The sequence below is a fragment of the Meriones unguiculatus genome, chromosome 9, assembly GCF_030254825.1.
Source record: "Meriones unguiculatus strain TT.TT164.6M chromosome 9, Bangor_MerUng_6.1, whole genome shotgun sequence".
Lineage (NCBI taxonomy): Eukaryota > Metazoa > Chordata > Mammalia > Rodentia > Muridae > Meriones > Meriones unguiculatus.
The window spans coordinates 6,790,315-6,809,409 of record NC_083357.1 but is presented as its reverse complement, the minus strand read 5'-3'; the positions used below and the strand labels follow the sequence as shown (position 1 = coordinate 6,809,409).

Here is a 19,095-nt window from a genome sequence, read left to right as displayed (position 1 = left end):
CTTTATCTGCCAAATTATGCAGCAGCGGAGCAGCTTTGCTTATTTGTGTGATGATGAAGATGCACCAAGGCCCCTGTGCAGAAGCTGCCGAGGGGGCTCAGTTGCTTTCCATTTAAGTAAACGGTGATGGGGGAAGGGCTGTCACTGAGTGTAGGCACTCGCCTAATCTAGGTGATGTCCTGGATTCCACCCCAGCATGGCAGTCAATCAGCATATGCGTACAGGAGATTGTGACACACCACTCTGCATAGGACTCACTGCAGACTGTGTCTAGCCACTGAGCCACAGTTGTCCCTTTTGGGAGAAGAAAGAAGTGACCTGGGCTAGCAGCAGCAGCATCTCTGAGTGCCTCCACCTTTGTTAGATCGTGAGATTTGAATGTCCAGACTTAAAACATAACTCAATAAGTAGATTGCTGGCAGCTTTGATTATTGGTTTCAAATTCCAAAGATAAACAGTAGTGGCTGGCAAATATGTATGGTGTTTTCCATAGTGCTCTAGACATAGAAAGGTCCAGGTTAGAGCAAATGTGGCCATGGCTTTGTGGGATAATTCGTTTGTTTCCCAAAAGCACACCCTACAACTTCCAGCCAATCTACAGTCATGCTGTAAATAGAGTCAATATTTATCACTACATCAGCATGGGTACCCTACAATTGTCAAAGGAAAAAGAATTTCATCTCCAGGAAGGATCAGGGCCAAATGAGCTCCGCCATGGACATTTTGGACTCAGTCCATCATAATAGGGCCCAGACAATTAGAATTAGAGATGGTGAAATTATCGGGCTTATTTGAATCATGTGTGTATGCCGCCTCCCCCAGCCTGCCTCAAAGACCTCTTGCTTTGTTTCATTGGCCTGACTTCACAAAGCCACGAAGCATACTCCTGCTGGAGCAAAATAGCTCGAGTTCAGATTTTGTCTGTGCCACCTACTCCCTGGGCGAATTTGGGAATTTGGACATTTTATTTCAGCCTTCTCACTTCCACCTACTCTAGGAAGCAGAGATTTTAAAAGGAAAAGAAAGGGTCCTACTTCCTAGTTTATTTGTTAATCGTGTCATATTTTGTTGCTAAATAAATTAATGTGTATCAAGTGGACCAACATCTGGCACCCAGCAGCTCTTCAACAAACTCAGTTGTTTGCCGGCAGGTTTATGTGCTGTTTGCATGTGTCCGCCATATCCACTTATAATCTACGCTATTGTGTGTTTAATCTTTATTCCCTTCAGAAGTGAGCCTTTTGAAAGTCAGAGCCTTTAAATATAAAGAGGAAGCTGCCTTACTCGGACATTAAAATCACTAGCCCAACAGAGTAAAATTAATTATAGAAAGAAGAACTGTGAAAATAAAATGTGTTGCCAAACTGTAGCCAGATGGCCCCCTCCTCCGGGGCAACACATAAAAGGACAGAATGGAAAGGGAAGGTGGTCAGAACAAATTTAAGGAAAGCTGCCCCTCCTCAAGACAGAGGCACCAAGGAAACCCTGGGGAGAGACTGGTTCCTGCCAGGCACCCTGTGAGTTCTGACCTGGACATGGAACAGGAAACGACCCTCCACCATCCAACTCAGCGACAAGCAGTTTGTCACAAAAGGCTGAATTTCTCCCATTTGCCTTGTCTATTTTATTTTTTTGAAAAACAAAACAAAAAAAAAGGACACTATCCAAGCGACAATGATGGAGAGACAGCTCAGAGATTAAGAGAAGTTGTCGTGTGTGGTGTTTGTGTGTGTGTGTGCGAGAGAGAGAGAGAGAGAGAGAGAGAGAGAGAGAATTTTGTTGGTGAAAAGCCAGGTGTACATTAATGTTCTCTCCTCGGTGTAGCCTTGTGAGGTGGCTGAAGAATTCACGTCCTTTTAGTGTCCACAGCCTGAATTATTTTACTTTAAATTTAAAAACAAACAAAAACCATACCCCAATGTACCATGACTCCAGTTTCCTCAGTATAGAAAAACAATGGAAAACACATATGTTAGAAACTGGTGTGTTAGAATATAAAAGCATAGGACACAGCTAACTGACGTCCTAATAATTACCCAACGTTGAAGAGCGAGGTGTAGCACATGTGCTCTCAGGGAGCTTCTTAAATCCCACAGCATCTCGGGAAGACAGTTTGTCAGGGTTCTGACGTTCATCCATATGTACATTTTGGAATTACAATTGTAAATTTTCTAAACAAGCTTAAATACGAGCATCAGCAAAAACAAAACAATGTAAAGTATGGTTTTTGTTCTTTTGTTTTTGTTGTTGTTGTTGTTTTTCAGAAACTCAAGATATCCCACTGTAAAGATATAAATGAGTAGACCTACTATGCAAAGTGCCTGAACCGCCAGCACCCCCACTTTGTAGATGAGAATGCTGAGGGCTACCTAGAAGCAGCATGGTGGGGGGGGGTGTGCTCCAAATTTCCCTCCTTAGGAGTCTTTGCATTTAACCATGAGCTAATCACCATCGTTTAATGTAACAAAGCCAAGAATGTGTATATTGTTTTGTTACTGTTATTATTGTTATAATTAACTCGACACTTAGCATTACGTACCAAGCACTTATACTCAGTACTCAGCACTTCTCCCTTCAAGCTCTGGAAGCAGAACTTGATTCACTTCAGTGCAAATAAGAAAATTGAGTCTCACAGGCAGTTTGCAGCTCAACTACTGGATGTGAGTTGTCTGAACTACTTAGTAGCCACCAGCCTATATAGAGTACCTACTATGCACTCATTCTCATGTCCACATTATTTAAACTGACATGGTGTCTTATTGAACAAGAAGCTTCATAATAGTAGAATTTGGTATATGCTGTACTTCAAAGACATTATGTATTTTACTATTTCATATTTCAATTTTCTTTCAATAACAGAAATATGCAATTGTATCCCGACATTTATCTTGCCCTCAATAATATGGTATTGAGCTTACATTTTTATGTACGTATTCAGATTCCCAGATGTGGTGGTGCTAAGTCGCTGTGAGTCTGAGGTCAGAGACCCCCGTGGCTGATGTTGACCCAGAAAGTAGAATTTTTGTGATGCGGAAATGATAGCCGATCAAGCCAACACAACTGCTTCAGGAATTATAGCCTACAGAGTTGCTTGGCAGATGAAATCACTGAACTAATTAGAAAATAATGTATTGTGCTGTGCCGAGAAAAATCACAGAGCTTCCTAAGTAGAAGAACATTTGAGCTGCCCTGGGTTGCCAGGCGCGGCATTGAGCCTCAACAGCGAGCTTTCATTATTCTGTTCCCCTTTTTCCCTACAGCCCAGAAACTGAAACAGACCCTGGAGCCTTGTGATACTGAATACCCTGCCTTTGTTTCCGAACGCACCATCAAGGAGACCACAGGGAACATTGCTTGTGAAGACTGCTCCAAGTAAGCCTCCCCCAGACCCTGCAGCCCACTGCACACACCTTTCTGTCGAATGTAGAGCTTTCCCCATGGGCCAATGAGACTGGAGCACAGGCACAACTACTCTGAGAGCCAGGAAACATGGCTGCCCTCTGGTGTGAGAACGTAATTCTATCAGCTGGGAAGAAACAGCCCTTGGTTTGGGTATTGTTTTAATACCGGGAAACATTCAGAATGTGTGACAATGCATCCTGGAATACAGAGGGCTTTAGTCCAATCTGTTGCTATTTGAACGAAGTCCTACCTGGTGTTTTCCCAGCTGACAGTTGGCAACTTTAGCAAATATCATTAGGTGTGTTTAGCTAGATCAGAGCCCTCGTGTATTGCCAAATCCCACCTACAAGGCATGGTTTCTCTGCAGTCAGATGTTACGGATCAAAGGTCTGAAGATGAACATAGTTTAACAGTTTCATTGGTCATTTAGAGGGGACTTGAGTGTTGGTTCCTGTTGGGCAGGTGCCTACTGAATAGTTGGATTCATTCTTACTCTTTTAGGTATTGTGTGTTTCAAGACTATGTTGGGAAGCTGACACTTCCTATGTGTCATCCTGTTCTTTGATCTTTTCACTATTGACGGATGACTCTTGATGAATATAAGCTCTCTTTTGTTAGTATTTTAATATAGTCTGATGTGTCCCTTTCTGTTTTATGCATGGCGTGCCACTCTTATGAAAGTCCGTCTTCCCTAACACAGTGATGCTTGCCTTTCCCTTCTGAACACATTCATGTATGCTGTTTACACTTTAGCCCTCTGCAGTTTGCAGGTGCGGCACAGCACAGATGGAGTCTGACTTTGCCCTTTCCCACATATTATAGAAGTGTAAAGCTGTACTTCATTTTGCCTGTGAGGGTGGTAGGGTACACCTGTACTGCGGGGCACAGCCCAATGGCAGAGGGCTACTTTGTAGACTGGGTTCTCTCCTTCTCCCTTCACTGGATTCTGGGGACTGTGCTGCACTGGCTGCCTTGCGCTGCTAGACCTCTACCCACTGGCCATCTCATCACCTCTGGCATCCCTGAACCTGCACTTGTGTGTATGTTTGTGAATATGTGCGTATGTGGGGGGTGAGGGTTGGGGATTGGACCAAGAGCTTCACACCTATCAGGCAGCCATTCTATTAAGTTGTGCTTTCTATGGAATAGTCTTTGGTTCCCCATCTGCTTGTAATGATGCTTATAACCACTACTCTGCAGAGCTGTTTTTTGATCTTTTATGCTGTCAAGTGTTGTAGACCCTTACTATAGCTAGGAAATACTGAGGAGAGCACATATGCTTGTCTTATTCTTCCTTCAAGTTATCCTGGGTATTCTTGGTTCTTCATCCTTTCATATTAACTTTAGAATTCACTTGTTAAATGCCATGAATTCTAGTGTTTTCATGAAAATCACTGTAAACTACAGTCAGCTTAAAGAGGATGCCTATTTTTAGGATAGCTGACCTATGCATTCATAATTAAACACACCTCCTTATCTGTATGCCTTTTTCCTTGCCTCTTAAAGTAGGTATAAATTATAGCAGATTTATACCTAGCCCACTTGTAATTTTTCTTGATTTAGTAAGTAGAACATATCCCGAACAACTTCTCTAATGTATTCTGGTAATACTTGAGGATAATAGTAATAGTAACCCTGTCATACTGGTTTCTGTTTATTGAACATTTGATAGACAACAGATCACTTGATGTGCTTTTGAGCTAATAGTTTTTGTATGGATTCCCTCAACTTTCTGCATAGAAATGACATCATTTATGAAAAGTGTCTATTCTCCATGCTTGAGTATTGATTTGTGGCACTAGAACTATTGAATAGGAGTTTCTATTAATCATGTTTAATAAAAATGAATTTTTTTAGATTTTCATTATAGAATGTAAATAATGTGAAAAATTTCATGTTAGTTATTTTTTTCAAACCCCGTGTTTTAATCATATTTAAAGTGATGGTAGGTGTGAACATTCCCTACTATAAAGAATGATTCTATAATATTCTGATCTTCCTCACTACGTGCCATAATATTGTTGAGGAATAGGAAATGTTCTGAAGTACAAATCCATATGAATTAAAAAAACATCCTTTGGTAGTTTTGTACATGTGTATAATGATTTCTGGCAACATCCATCCCCCTGTTCTCTCTTATGCACCTCCCATCCTCATGAGCCCTCTTCCTTGAACATGGTGAATATTTATATTTATAATTTAAATAATTATATGTGTATAATTCAGGAACATTTGTGTAGCCAGTGTTATTGTCCATGCCTAGAACTGCTGTGGGTTTATCATAGTTAGATAGTTGCTAGATTCAGGAAAACATCAAGAGTTTTTATTGCTATCATCATTATTTGATACCTGGATGGATGCTGAATTTTATTTCAAATATTTATACTAGTTAAGTAATTTATTACTATATTGTTTTGCTGGCTTATTTAAATTTTTCATCATGAAATGTATTTCATGATTGAAATATATATTGCGGGCACACATGCACGTGTGTAGCCATGTGTTCCATAGTGATGTTTGGCCTGATGATGGCCACCGTGTGTTAGAGTGGACCCATAGGTTATATTGCCTGGTGACCGCAAAGCATCTTAGTTTGTACTGAAATTCACACAGTGACAACGTTATCGATGACACAGCTCTTACGCAGCCTCCAGGCTTTAAGAAGTGCGTGGATCTGTGTCTGAATGTGGGTGTGCTGTACGTTTCATAGCGGATACCTTATCTAAAGGGAACATCATAGTTGCTTTTTCCAGCCCCTGCCATTTACTGCAGAAAGGGGGGGGCAAAACATATCGCTAAATTCACTCATATGATTGATTTGGTAAACTTTATGTCAGTGGTAAAAAATGAAAATGGCTAGATTTTTCTTTCCTGTAGTATCATTTGGCTCTGCTGTTAAGTTGTTTGCCACAAAATTACGTAGATGATTTTTCCTTTTTTCTAGTATTTGTGACATTTCGTATTAGACAGAGTATATGCTTCTTATGACTCTGGTAAAAATTCACAAAGCTTCCAGTGACTGATGGGATATGGAGGTAAACATTTACAGTAGCTTCATTCACTGCTCTGCGGACAGGTTGCTCTGGATTTTCTATTTCTCTAACTGTAAACCTTTAATTTTATTGTTTCTTAAGTTAGCATTCAGATTCATGGGTTTCATTATGTCCTTTTCATACATGCCATTTTCTTTACATTTAAATTGATTTGGTGATTATATTTCTTCCGATATTGCGTATTTCATCTCGTTTCCAAGTTCATTGAATTAATTTATAAATGGTGTTTGCTTTAAAATGTTAACAGAATTGTTATTTTTGCCTCCTTTTCTTTCCTTTTAAAAAGGTTATCTGATATATTTAAGGGTATGCATATTTATGGGGTACTACGAATATTGATATACATTCTACACTTGTTTAAATAAAGGTGGAAATAGCTTAAGTATTTATAATTTATTTTTGTTAACAATATAAAAAGTTCTGTCTTCTAGCTTTTTTTTTTTTGCAAAAACATGCAATTCACTGTTCCCTTTTAACTTAGAAGTTTTAAATTCGTTCTTTCCTGCCTGCATCTCTGTTTCTGCCTCTTCTGCATCTCTGCCATCTCATCCCCTTCTTCTTTTTCAGATTGCCAGTGGTGTGTCTGTTTGTCTTTCCTCTCTGTTTTGAATTTACTCTGTTTTTAATCTTTAAATATCTTGTGTTTGGTGTTCAGCTCTTCTATGTGTATTATGCATCTCTCTCTCCTCTCCATTCTAGTACATCTTTAGCAACTTAATGTCCAGGTTTTCAAAATTAGCTGTAAAAGTTTTCTAACTTTTTCATAGTAGATGGGGTTTGATGCTCTTTTTGGTTATTATTAAAATCTAATTAAATAGTGTTGTATCCCACATAATGTGTTTTTGGTGTATTTACAAAGTTGGTTTACACTGTAGCATTTGCTCATGTGTTTTGCAAGCAAGTTGCATTTTTAAATAGCTTTGTAAAGAGTTCAATATTTACCCAGTGGACCAAATGTGATTAGTGTATTTCGAATTTTACTTATTTTTTCTATTGTGTATATTAGGTTCTATTACAGTTGTCATGTAATCTCTTCCCAGGGTTAGGGACTTTTCATTTCTTTCCTATCATTTAGTTCGTCTTACACTGTAGGGTTTGACGTCATGTTAGCATGGAAATTCCTGTTTGGGTCAATATCATTTCCTAAGCAGCCACTCCTTTCCCTCAAACTCTGTAAGCTATCTCTTTTTACACATGAAGCAACTCAAACCTCCCCGTCTACTTCATTTGTTTACCGCTTAGGTAAAGCCGCCCATTCTGGGGGTGTTGCTCAAACGCAAGTCCCCAGTGCCTCCATTTTCAATTTCATTGTTGTCCTTTATACACTGGGATTTTGCTCTGTACCTAGGATAAACCTTGAGGTGTCTGTATCATCTGATAGATCGATTCTCTAAAGAGATGTTTGTGCTTTCTGATGGGTTTGGGTTTGTTCCTGTAATCATTTTAGATGCTTTTCTCTTCCCAGCATTGTCTTCAGTATTTACTTTTCCTAGATTTTGAATTTTCTGTGTTCACTTTGTTTCCTGCGAGTACACAGGTATATCATACTACATCCTTTTGGTGGCTGCCCTGGAGCTGTGGACAGCCTCGATTAGGATGGCTCCAACTAGGCTTACCTCCTCACTCATCTGTACAGTCCCACATTCCATATTTGTGATCCAGTCACCATCCCACCCCTCTCACTGTTTGATGAGGTCCATTGTGGGTTGCTACCAAGTTTCTCTGACCCCTGTTGCTTTAGCAGTATTATTTTTGGTTTTGGCCTTCAGGAATAGTATAAGTGGCATATTCTTCCGTGCTGTGTTAAAGCCCCTCCTATGATGTGGCCTGAATCCTGTCATAAGGACCAAGGCCACAGACTTTTAAGTAGGAGTGTTTCTCCGGAGGCTCAGCTCTATGCCTTGGCAGGTAGTTTGGACTCTCCTCTTTGTCAGTGGCTTTCACAGAGTTCCTTCTCTGACATGTCCTGAAGTTTCATTGAGGTAATGTCAATTTATCTTTATCTTTTTTGCTTAATCGCTTTATCTTGTATGAATTTTTAAAATTAATTTTCCTCTTGGTCTGCTGCTTAAAATGTCCACTCTGTTCTCAATATGCATCCCTTTTTAGAAGATTAATTTGCTTCTTTCTAAAGTAATCATTTCTTCTACACACTCTTCGTTAAGATCTTTGTACTAAATAGTGACCTTTTAGGAGTGTTTTAGTAGCATGTGTTGGCGAGCTACTGATCATCTTTGTTCTTGTGTCTGCATTCTTTGATGGCAAATTCTTTGCTTGTGTATTCTGTTACACTTTTAAACTCTGAACTTGTCTCACATATTAATTATTATTCTGTGGCACTAGCACAGGGCTCAAGTTTCAATGGTAGTTGTGCCTTTGGACTTCTCTCATGTATCTTATTAGTATTGACTGCCTGGGAATAATTGTTCTGTAAGTCTTCATATTTAGGGGTTTCATCACCATATAATTATAGTAAATATTTTCCCTAAGCAGAATTCATTTTCAGCTGGAAGTTTGATTTCTCATGGGCACTGGTATTTTTTCTGCTCAGAGCCTTGGAGAGGGTCATATTATCAGCTCCTTAATACTTAACTGTAACTGTGCAACTTGACTCTCCCTCCTCACAGAAGCTTTCTTGTAGTTAAACATGTTTCGCTTTCCCATTTCATCCCACAGGTCTGAGTGTTTATGGCAGGATGGCTTTTATATTTGCCCAAACTGCCGTGTCATAGATTATTCTTCTGACTGGCAACATTCTAAGACCATCCCAAGGAAGTGATGGGTTTATGTAGTGGTTTAGCGAAAGGGGGCCTTGGAAGTACAAAGTTCAGAGTGTGATCTCCACCTTATTGATTTCTTTGTGATAATGTGCAAGAAAATTAAACTTGTGAAAGCCTTCCTCCTTCTGAGAGGAACAATAGTAGTAAGCACACAATGGACTCACTGCAAAAATCAAGGGAGAATAACTGTGTTGTGGATTTAGCACTATATGTGATACAAACTATACCCAGTAAACAGCCACGATTCATGCATGTATAGTGCCCTGGAATACTTGTAGGTATGTCCCATATCCCAGTGTCATATCTTCATCAATAGGTGGTACCCTGTAAGAGGTGATTAAGGCCTGAGGGCCGCACTGCAGCCATGAGTGAGACCAATGCCCTTGTAAGAGAAGCTTGAGGAAGTCTGTTTTCCTCTCTTCCCCATCTCTGAAGCAGAAGGTAAGCCCTCTCTGCGACGTCAGTCTGCCGGTGACGATCTGCAGTTACAATGTGAGAAACACCTTTGCTTTCCCTCAGTTACTGATTAAGATAATTTGTTAAGTGCCACAAAAGGCTGAGATATTTCATATAACATATTCACTATGTTTGAACCCTGAAAAACATTCTGGAGAAATATGAATATCCCTGTTCATGGTCTAATATCACTCTTGTTCCCACAGAAAGAGAAACTGCCTATCAGCTTTTAATAGCACATCTTAGACGTTATTGATAAATAATGGCTTTGTGTTTGGGGAAGTATATGCCACCAAATTAACACTGAAGAATCTTATAAACCAAAAGAAAACTACACCCCCAGGCATCAAGACTGCAAAATTCATGAGGTCACCCTTTGTGTTGGTAATCATACATTATAATTCTTATGTCTATTGTACCTGAGAAAACACAAGAAAATCCAAGGCAAGAATTTGCTGAGAAAAGCAGTATTTGTTTTTTTTTTTTTTCCTTAATCACTCAAAACTAGAAACCAAACATGTAGTTTGATTAAAATTACCTAAAGCTCTCAAGACAAAGAAATGATTGCCTGATACTTTGCCACACATGGGAGATAATGACATTCTCCCGTGGTGCAGAATTTAGATTGGCGCTGTGGAGAATTCCCAGGTGTGGAACGGACACAGCAAGGCTGACTCTGCTTGCCGTGTCATGGATGCTTGGTTTCAGATCCTGAAGCCCTGGTGAGTTGGAGGAGGGAGGAGGTGAGGGGGTTCACAGGAGACTGGAAATTGATAAAGGCCTTGCCAAGTTTGCTGGTGTCAGTGAAGATGGTATAGGCTTTGGGGGACGGTTCCTTTCAACATTTCATTAAGAGCACTGCCTACAGCTTAGCTGTATACTACAGAGGCAGGGCAGTAAGTACTTAGGAGTATGGATGGCTTTCCTCTCTCCCTCCCTCCCTCCCTCCCTCCCTCCCTCCCTCTCCTCCTCCCTCTCTTCCTTCCTTCTTTACTTCCTTCCTTCCTTCCTTCCAAGCTTTTGGTTGATGCATGGCACAAAAAGAAATATGTCCAAATCCTGAGGTTTCAGTTGATCCATTTTTGCCACATGAACCCACCCATACTGAATGCTGGAGGTTAAGACCTCAAAGATCAGCACCCCCTCCCCAGTCACACCCCCAGTGTGTCCTCTGTCTGGCATAATCTCCACTTCCCAGGGAATTGGCCTGCTCTGGACTTCTGTCTTTGTGGGCTGTACTTTTACCTGTGATGGTACAATGTGATGAAGGAATTAATTATGTGGAGTGTCATGTATTAGTGGGTCTGAGGTTTGCTCCTAATGAATTGGCTCCAAAGAAAAGAATGAACCACAGGGAGAAAATTAAAGCCAGCTCCTAACTTTAGTAAACATCGTTTGGCTGTCTGTTACATCCCACGCACTGGGCTACATGGGAGGAAGCAGTGATGGAGGAAACATCCACGATTCCTGTCCTTGTGGCCTTTGCAGACAAGTCGCCAGGCATTTTGGGAGTAAGGGTTACAGAGGAAGGAAGGCCTAGGAGCACAGAAGTGGGGAGGCTAGGGCAGAGAGGAAATCACTGCATAATAAAAGCTTCGCGGTAGAACAGGGATGAGGTGCCTCTGCATCACAGGGACACGCTGGGAGGCTGGGGGGAACGGCTGCTCCTGAGGAACCAAGCTCTTTTATTTCTGTCTGCAGATCCCTTTCCATCTTTTTTCTATGTCTGTCATATCAAATTCAGTTTATCAGAACACATACATTACCTTTACGGAAGTATTTATAAAGATATTATTTATTCTTCCATGCGAGCATTCATTCCTGGAATGCAGGATGTTAAGGGGGAAAGTCATATTACTTAATTTTTGTCACTCGCGCCTTCTTCCTGGCTCACAGATAGCTCAGTCCAGCGGCCACTGCAGTGGCAATAAGAAAGCTGTGTTCGCCCATGTTCTTTATATGTAGTTAATGAGAAAATTGCCAGCTTTTGCCTGAAATGAATTTTTTTTTTCAGTTAAAGCTATCAAGGATTATTACTAAATTTTGATCAACAGGTAACTTCAGGTCAGGAGTAATCCCCATTCAAAAATAACACAACTGTAGCATTTGGCCAGCAGTAAGCTGGAAACTGAGTTTAGTTAAAATTATAGTATTTCAGAAATTATGCACTAAGATCTTTTTCATAGAAAAACATCTCGCCTTCCGCAATGGAACATAGAAAACTGCATCCATCACCAACTGGTCTCAAGGCAGCGATTACTTTCCTCCACAAGCAATGGCTAGCCCTAGAGCCACAGTCCCAAAGAACCCTACGCCTCTCATGGGAACAGGCATGAGCTGCCTTTCTGTTTCTGGTGTGTCGTCAACAATCCCTTATCCTTTAGAAGGGATCAGATGACCCTGGGCTTGAGAAATTCGCTAGAACTCAGGAAGCCAGGTCAGGTGGTTGTCACCATAGCGTAAGTTTGGTTTTGGTCTTTGGGGGAGAATAGCTCCTCCTGACTCCAATTCTATGTCCAGTTTCCAGCATCACAAGATGCTCTAACATGGAAAATCTATTCAGAGATGACTCATTTTCTCTAAATAGAAACCTTCAAATTGGCAGCCCAAAAAGTGGACATTTATCTGCCTTTAACACAGACAGATATATTATATATTGTAGCACAGAGAGACAGTATGCAATATTTTTAAAAAAGGATTTACAAAAATATAGGGTTTATTAAGAATGCAGGAGCCTAAAAGAAAATATGAATTTACATAAGAATGTCATTAGGGTTGGTGGTTTGGATGCTGTAAGCAATAATTTTCGTCATTCAATACCCCACTGATTATTAAATTAATCTGTTACTCAAACAGCAATCGAAAACAACTCAGCCCATATTTTTTGGGCATTTGTGACTGTCAACAAGTTTACAAAAGTGAAAGTGTAAAAAGAGTGTGAAGTTTTATGATTTTTCCAGAACATTTCCTTACCTCTTGATAACCCTACCCCATTGGCTGAGGAAGTGAGCTGATCCACAGAGGTTTCCTTGGAGGAAGAAACAGTTGTGGAGTATTATACCTGGAGCCTGCTGAAAGTAATTAATCAGAAATAAAACTTTAAGTACATGTCACCTTTTGAAGGGGAGCGGCTCCAATGCCTTGTTATATTTCAACACTGGTAAGCTACTAATTCCTAAGGTAAAGTGGGCTTCTTGCTTTTTGTTTTTTAGCCTGTGATTTTCCTTTTGGTAACATCACTCATCGCCTTTCATAAAAATTCCACTGCCATCAGTTTCACTTCAGGATCTGTGCAGATCTGCTCATCTTCCTGCGAGCTCCCAAAGCCTTGGCTCCACTCTCTTCTCTCATCACCCCTCCCCACGCGCCTTTCATTTATCCCCCAAACAGAAGGAAAGTAATTGGTCTCGAAGCTGTGTTGACATGTTCCATGGGCTACAGTTCAGAGGACCTTAGTTCAGAGATGGTATGCTCTTAGGGAGAACACCAATTTCCTGTTGAGGTCTCAAACTGGGTGGGCAATTTACCCTGTGTGTTCAGCCTTCCCCTGCAGAGTGTGCAGGTGTTCCTTCCAAGAATGCCTCCTGCAAACCACCTGTGAAATGGACACATTGCGAAATGAGAGCCAGACATTTCCCTGAACTCAATCCTGAGAGGGCGAGCTCTGGGCAGGATTGCAGGCTGGGCCACTAAACAGTGTAAAGACCAGAACCAACTATTTAAATGTTCTGTTTGCTTACCTCTGCGTGGGCAACAATTGTTTGTTTGTTTGTTTGTTTGTTTGTTTGTGTTTAAGATGTACAGGGGCTGAAGGCATTGCTGAGTTGATAAACCACTTGCCCTAAGTATAAGAACCCGAAAATCCACATTAAAATAAATAAATAAATTTTTTAAAAGGCAGGCTAGCAGGATGTGTTGGCACACACTTATAATGATGCCAGCACTGGCGAGGTAGAGAGACGAGGAGCCCTGGGTTCCGCTGGCCAGCCAGTCTTGTCTAAGTTGGTAAATAGTCAATGAAGAGCCTGTCTCAAGGGGTTAAACAGCACTGCCAGGGATGACATGAAACATTGTCCTCCAGCCTCCACACACATATCCCCCACAACATACTTTTACAAAATATGGTGGCGTCCTTACACTTAGCATGATGTTTAGCAAAGAGCAAATGCTTTGCAAACTGGAGAGATTTTGTTGTTTGTTGTTATTGAGTACAGAGCACAGTCCAACCCCACCCATATTCATAAGGATACAGGAAAAGCACAAGGCTCCCAGCAGGCTCTTCTTCCTAGTCTGGAGGTCAAACTCCGTTTCCATCAGGAAGAGCATCTGGTAGGGATTCTGCTGCAAGGAGACCCCACTAGATAAAGTAGCTCTTGGTTTCTTGCCCTTTCTCTGGGTCTACTCGACAGCTCTTGGTTGAGAAAAATTTGGAATTCTGAACTTAAAACTGCACACAGCCAATAACATTCAAATACTTCATTAACCAAATTAGATGCAGACTTTGCCAGTGGGAGAACACTGGGGTCATGAATAATGTAATTTGTAGGTGTTAAAATGTAACAGTTTTTAACCACTTAATTTGGAAGCCTACACTAATTGGTTGAAATATTTTGTATCTTTTGCTCTAAAGAGTCTTGCCAAGTATCTGTCCCCAATTTTAGTTAAAACCAACAACTACATGTGATTTCTCTCCCATCACATAGTCTGTGGCCTTCTCAAATGGACTGACCTTAATTTTAAAATAAATCAGCTTTCCAGCCCATGGGGGGAATAGCACCAGTGGCCCCTCTGTGGTGACAGGCGGCTGGATTCCTGACTTTTCTCATCAGTGCAACGACATACCTGGCCAAAGAAACCTAAGGAAGGAGCAGTTGACTTTGGCGCACAGCGTGGAGGGGAAGGCGTGGCGGCAGGAGTGTGGGGCAGCTGGCCACACTGCATTCACACTAGCATTCGGGGACAGAGGGGTGTTGGGGTAAATTTGTGTTCTTCTTTTTGTAGTTGGGGATTCCAGCACATGGGTTGGTGCTACATACACTCAGTAGGTTCCACTGAAACGAACTCTAAAAATGCCTTAGAGTTTCGCCAGAGATATATCCCCTGAGAAGAGCCGGGTTCCAGGTGGCAGTGTTAGCCAGCAGAGGACCTTGCCTCTTTCTTTTCACATATTGCCCCTCAGTATTCTTTGTGACTAGAAATTGAAGAGCCAAAGAGAGATTCCTCTCTTTGGATTTTCCACTGCTACATACAAGTAGCAGTAAAAGAATGGTTACCACCCCCCCCACACACACACTGTGACTTGTTCCTTTCTCTTCTGCATCTCAGAAATTAGGTGGTAGTAACGTCTAGATCCTAAAAATGGTGTCACTTACCACAAAAGATTAAAACCAGGACTCTATCAAATCCCACCTTTTACCCTTTTCTTTAAACGATTTGCTATATATCAAGGCTCTGCCCCTCCATAAAAGCCTGCTTTCCTTTTTACTACCGGAGTGGGGACAAGCCAGAATAAGTCAATGCTTGCTCTCACAATGAGTGGCCTAATTAGAGCTGTATGTTTGTGGTTGCTGAAAATGCCCTGGCTTTAAATATTCACAAAGGAGAAGCGAGGCAAGTGCTTGTCTTGGGAGTTTTGATGTTGAAAATACTGCTCTCACATGGGGATATATTCAAAAGGTATGATAAAACAAGATGAAAAGCTAGACACAGGAGTGGATCTCACCTGCTAGAACTGAGGAGGCAGAAACATGAGGATTGCTTTGAGTTCAAAGCTAGGTCTGGGCTGCACAGTGAGTTTCAGCCCAGACTGGGATACAGTGTTAAACCCTAGCTCCAAAACAAACAAACAAACGAAACCCCCCAAAAAATCAAATCGCTCTGATAAACTTTTTCCCAGTCACACTCAATTCAATGATGCTCTTTTCTGGGACAGAAGCATCACTGATCCCCTTTCTCAGATGCTCAAAGGATAAAAGAGCATCCTAATTTCCAGGTGATTACAACTTTGAGAGGCCGGATAGTATGGACGTTGTCAGTACCTTTGCTTGCTCTTTGATAAGCTATGCTTGGATAGGGTTTAATACAGGAAATGTTGGAAATTACTGTTTTCTCTCCCAAGTCCACCCTGCAAAATAAAAGGGGTGTACATCATGTCTGTAATGATGGGGCAGGTCTGTACCTGATAGGAATTAGTCTTGAGAACAGTTTCCCGTTTGTGCGTTTCTTAACCTGTGGGAAAGAAGGGTGGGAACACATGTACATTTGGCTGGGCTCACAACAGAGAGAGGCTTTCCTCTTCCATGCCGGAGGGTAGGAGACCAGCAGAGCCAGAGAATATTTTTAGAATGTTTATTTGCATGTGGGATGGAGGGCACAGAGCTGTCTCCACACAACTGAGGTTTGCAAGTTGCTTTTCTGCGGTACATTGTCTGCATCCGGTCAATGGGTGTGCCACGACCCTCTCAGGCCCTCCCTCAAAGAGCCGTCTGTGTTCCCTCCCCACTCTGCCCAGCACTGCACCTGAAGTGGCTTAGCGGGTCGCCAGAACCCTATAGATACGTGTTTATTACCTCTCCAGCTTGCCCCCACTTGTTTAACTTGGAAAGAGTTGATATAGTCCTATGGGTATCAAGACCCATCTGATGTGTTAAAGGAACTCAGAGGATCAAAGCTGCAATGCTACGTCAAATGAGGCACACTGAATAGAGAAGCAGTTTCTAAGCACAAACCACGTTCACAAGGGACATTCTGTATACCCAAGAAGGGAATTCATTTTTTTTTTTTTTTTGAGACAGAGTCCTACAATGTAGCTCAGGCTGGCCTTAAACTCACAATCCTCTTGCCCCCGCCTCTCACATTTTGGGGTCTTAAGAATGAACAAACACTCCCTAGAGGAATTCACTTTACTTTGAAGCAGATGTTGAATTCTTACTCCTTCAGGCAAACTCCAACCCACCTCCTGAAGGAACTCTTTTGATTTTGACAAGAAAACCCTTTGACAATCAAGGCTGGATGAAGGCATCAGTTTCTAGACATATTTTGTGTGTAGGCAGATGCAACCTTACAAGTACACTACACCCTCACTAGGAATAAAGTATCTTTGGAGGGAAGGTGGGTGCCAGGGTACCAGATGAGTGAACTTGCCAGGGATGGAGGAGCATTAGAGAGAAGTTTCATCTGTCCTTGCATTTAACGAGTCTTCAATAGCTGGAGGTCTCCTAGATTCTCCCTGGCATGGACGTTAATGTCTGTAGCTCTAGCACTGAGGAGCTGTTCACTGAGACAAGGTTTCCCAAGAGGCTGACCTCTGGAAGTATGATCGGCGGGAGTATGGCGGGGCTAGTATGTATTCCTAGCAGTTGAGAAACTTGTTATTTTGTGTGGTATTTAAAAGCAAGTATCCATTGTAACAAGTGGGAATTCAGATTCCCAAGAGCTGATCAGAACTTTGTGAAAGTTGCTGTTGAATAGGGAGGGTCACAGAAGAACATGGCCTTGCGGCAACCCTAGGGGAAGAGTCCCAGTGATGACCCTGAAGTCCAGTCCACAGCTTGTCGTGTTGGAATCATTCTTTATGTCACCACTACTTTGACATCGCTGGTTGTCTTAAAGAGTCTGTTAACAAACTTAATAGACATATATAAGATAGGTATCACAAACAAGGCAGGCTCTGGAGCAGAGAATTCGGAAGCTGTCTGTGCTGTGGTTCAACAGTAGGCCCTGGTTTATGGTTCCAATGCTCTTTGTCATGCTATGTTGAAGTGAATCACATAATATAAAGCTTCTCCCCAGCCCTAAAGGGGTGACAGTGTCATATCATTCTTCTCTTCTGGGGGTTTGGTCTGGAGAGACTCCTTAGCCAATTTGCTCAGGGTGGTGTTCTAAACATTGCTCTCTAAAGAGACCACTCTGCCTCCTCATCCCTCTCATGGCTGTGTCTCTCATCCCTCTCATTCTTACTCTCAGTGTTTCCCCGTGCTCAAAAGCCATGGTTCTCAACCATCCTAATGCTGGTACCTTTTAATACAGTTTCTCCTGTTGTGGTGACCTCCAACTATAAAATTATTTTGTTGCTGCTTCATAACTGTAATTTTACTATGTTGATGAAGCATAATATAAATGTCTGATATGCAACCCCGGAAGGTTTCATCTCTCTGAAGGGAAGCCGCTCCATCCTTTAAGACTCCATCATGTTTAGACCTGCATGCATGGTCCTGCTTCTGTCCAATGCTCTCTTTCTCACCTCAGGGCCCAATTATGCCCTTCAGGTCTCTCATTCCAGTAAACCCCATTGAAGGAATTTTATGTCTGTTTCCTTTCTGAATGACTACTACTGTTTGCTTCTGTTGACAGGAGCCTTTCTAATTATGTCTGCATCTCTCTCTTCTACTTACCTTATTCATCTTGCAGTGTTTGTCTTTTCTTCTTAAATTTTTTACTGGCATGCAAATATTCATTTTTGCTTTCCTCTCTCCATCTTTGCTTGCATTTACTTTGGTGCCACGTGTGTCCTTTTACCCTCCTTTCCTGTTCCCTTGGCACCTCTGGTTCTCCTCTCCTGGTTTCCTACTTAGTTTTATTATCTGTGCCTACTCTCACACTGCCTTGTTTACATATATACAAACACTGAAGAGTTATGGTTATTAAAAAAAAACTGTTTCTCTTAGTTTCTCTCTTAACCCAGCTATCACACAAATAATTGAGAATCTATTGTATTATTTTAACAAGTTTCATAGCACAGTAACTGAACAGGTCTTAATCTGTTCTTAAGCCTGTAAATTAATTTGGCTTCTTCCGAGCACACATTGCAGAATACTTGTACTTTGTAGCTTTCCCTGCTCTAGCTTCTCCTGATGTCTCTTGAACCTCTTCCTATGGCTGAATCCCCTATTTCCCCTTCTAATTCTTCCTCCCCTGGCTGGCAGGAAGTCCAGCCCAATTCTCTCCCCTGCTCAGTTATTGGATATAAGCTGTTTATTGGCACACCAGGGGATAATTGGAGAGCAGTGTTTACACAAAATTGAGAGCGGAAATTCTCAGAACAAGGCTTGCAACCAGATATTGGGGGTGGTTACAGAAATTAGCACTTGAATTACACAATAACCTTATTCCAACACTAAAGTTAGGATCCATATAGGAAAGAGAACATGTAAATCTTTTACTTCTCTGAGTTTTGTTCACCTCATTATCTACATTTAACATACACACACAGAGACACCAAAAAAAGAGAAATGTACAGAAAACAAAATAAAAATTATATGCTATATTACCACTTAGAACAAAGAGATAGCTAGGTACATACTCAAGTTCTGCAATCAAATGGCCTGGGTTTGAAGCCTGGCCCCACCTTCGGTTTCAATAGCTTTGGACAAATATCTCATTTCCCATCCATAAGACTACATGCT

At 41.4% G+C, this 19,095-nt stretch overlaps 1 protein-coding gene across 2 annotated transcripts in view; it reads left to right on the top strand.

Annotated features, from left to right (window-relative positions):
- The window catches only part of Cacna2d3 (calcium voltage-gated channel auxiliary subunit alpha2delta 3), an 804,670-nt gene that overhangs the window by 761,610 nt on the left and 23,965 nt on the right, over positions 1 to 19,095 (top strand). For both annotated transcript variants that reach the window (XM_060390773.1, XM_060390772.1), the window contains one exon: positions 3,261 to 3,372. In XM_060390773.1, coding sequence (XP_060246756.1) covers positions 3,261 to 3,372 — 112 coding nt within the window. The remainder of the gene's footprint in view (positions 1 to 3,260; positions 3,373 to 19,095) is intronic.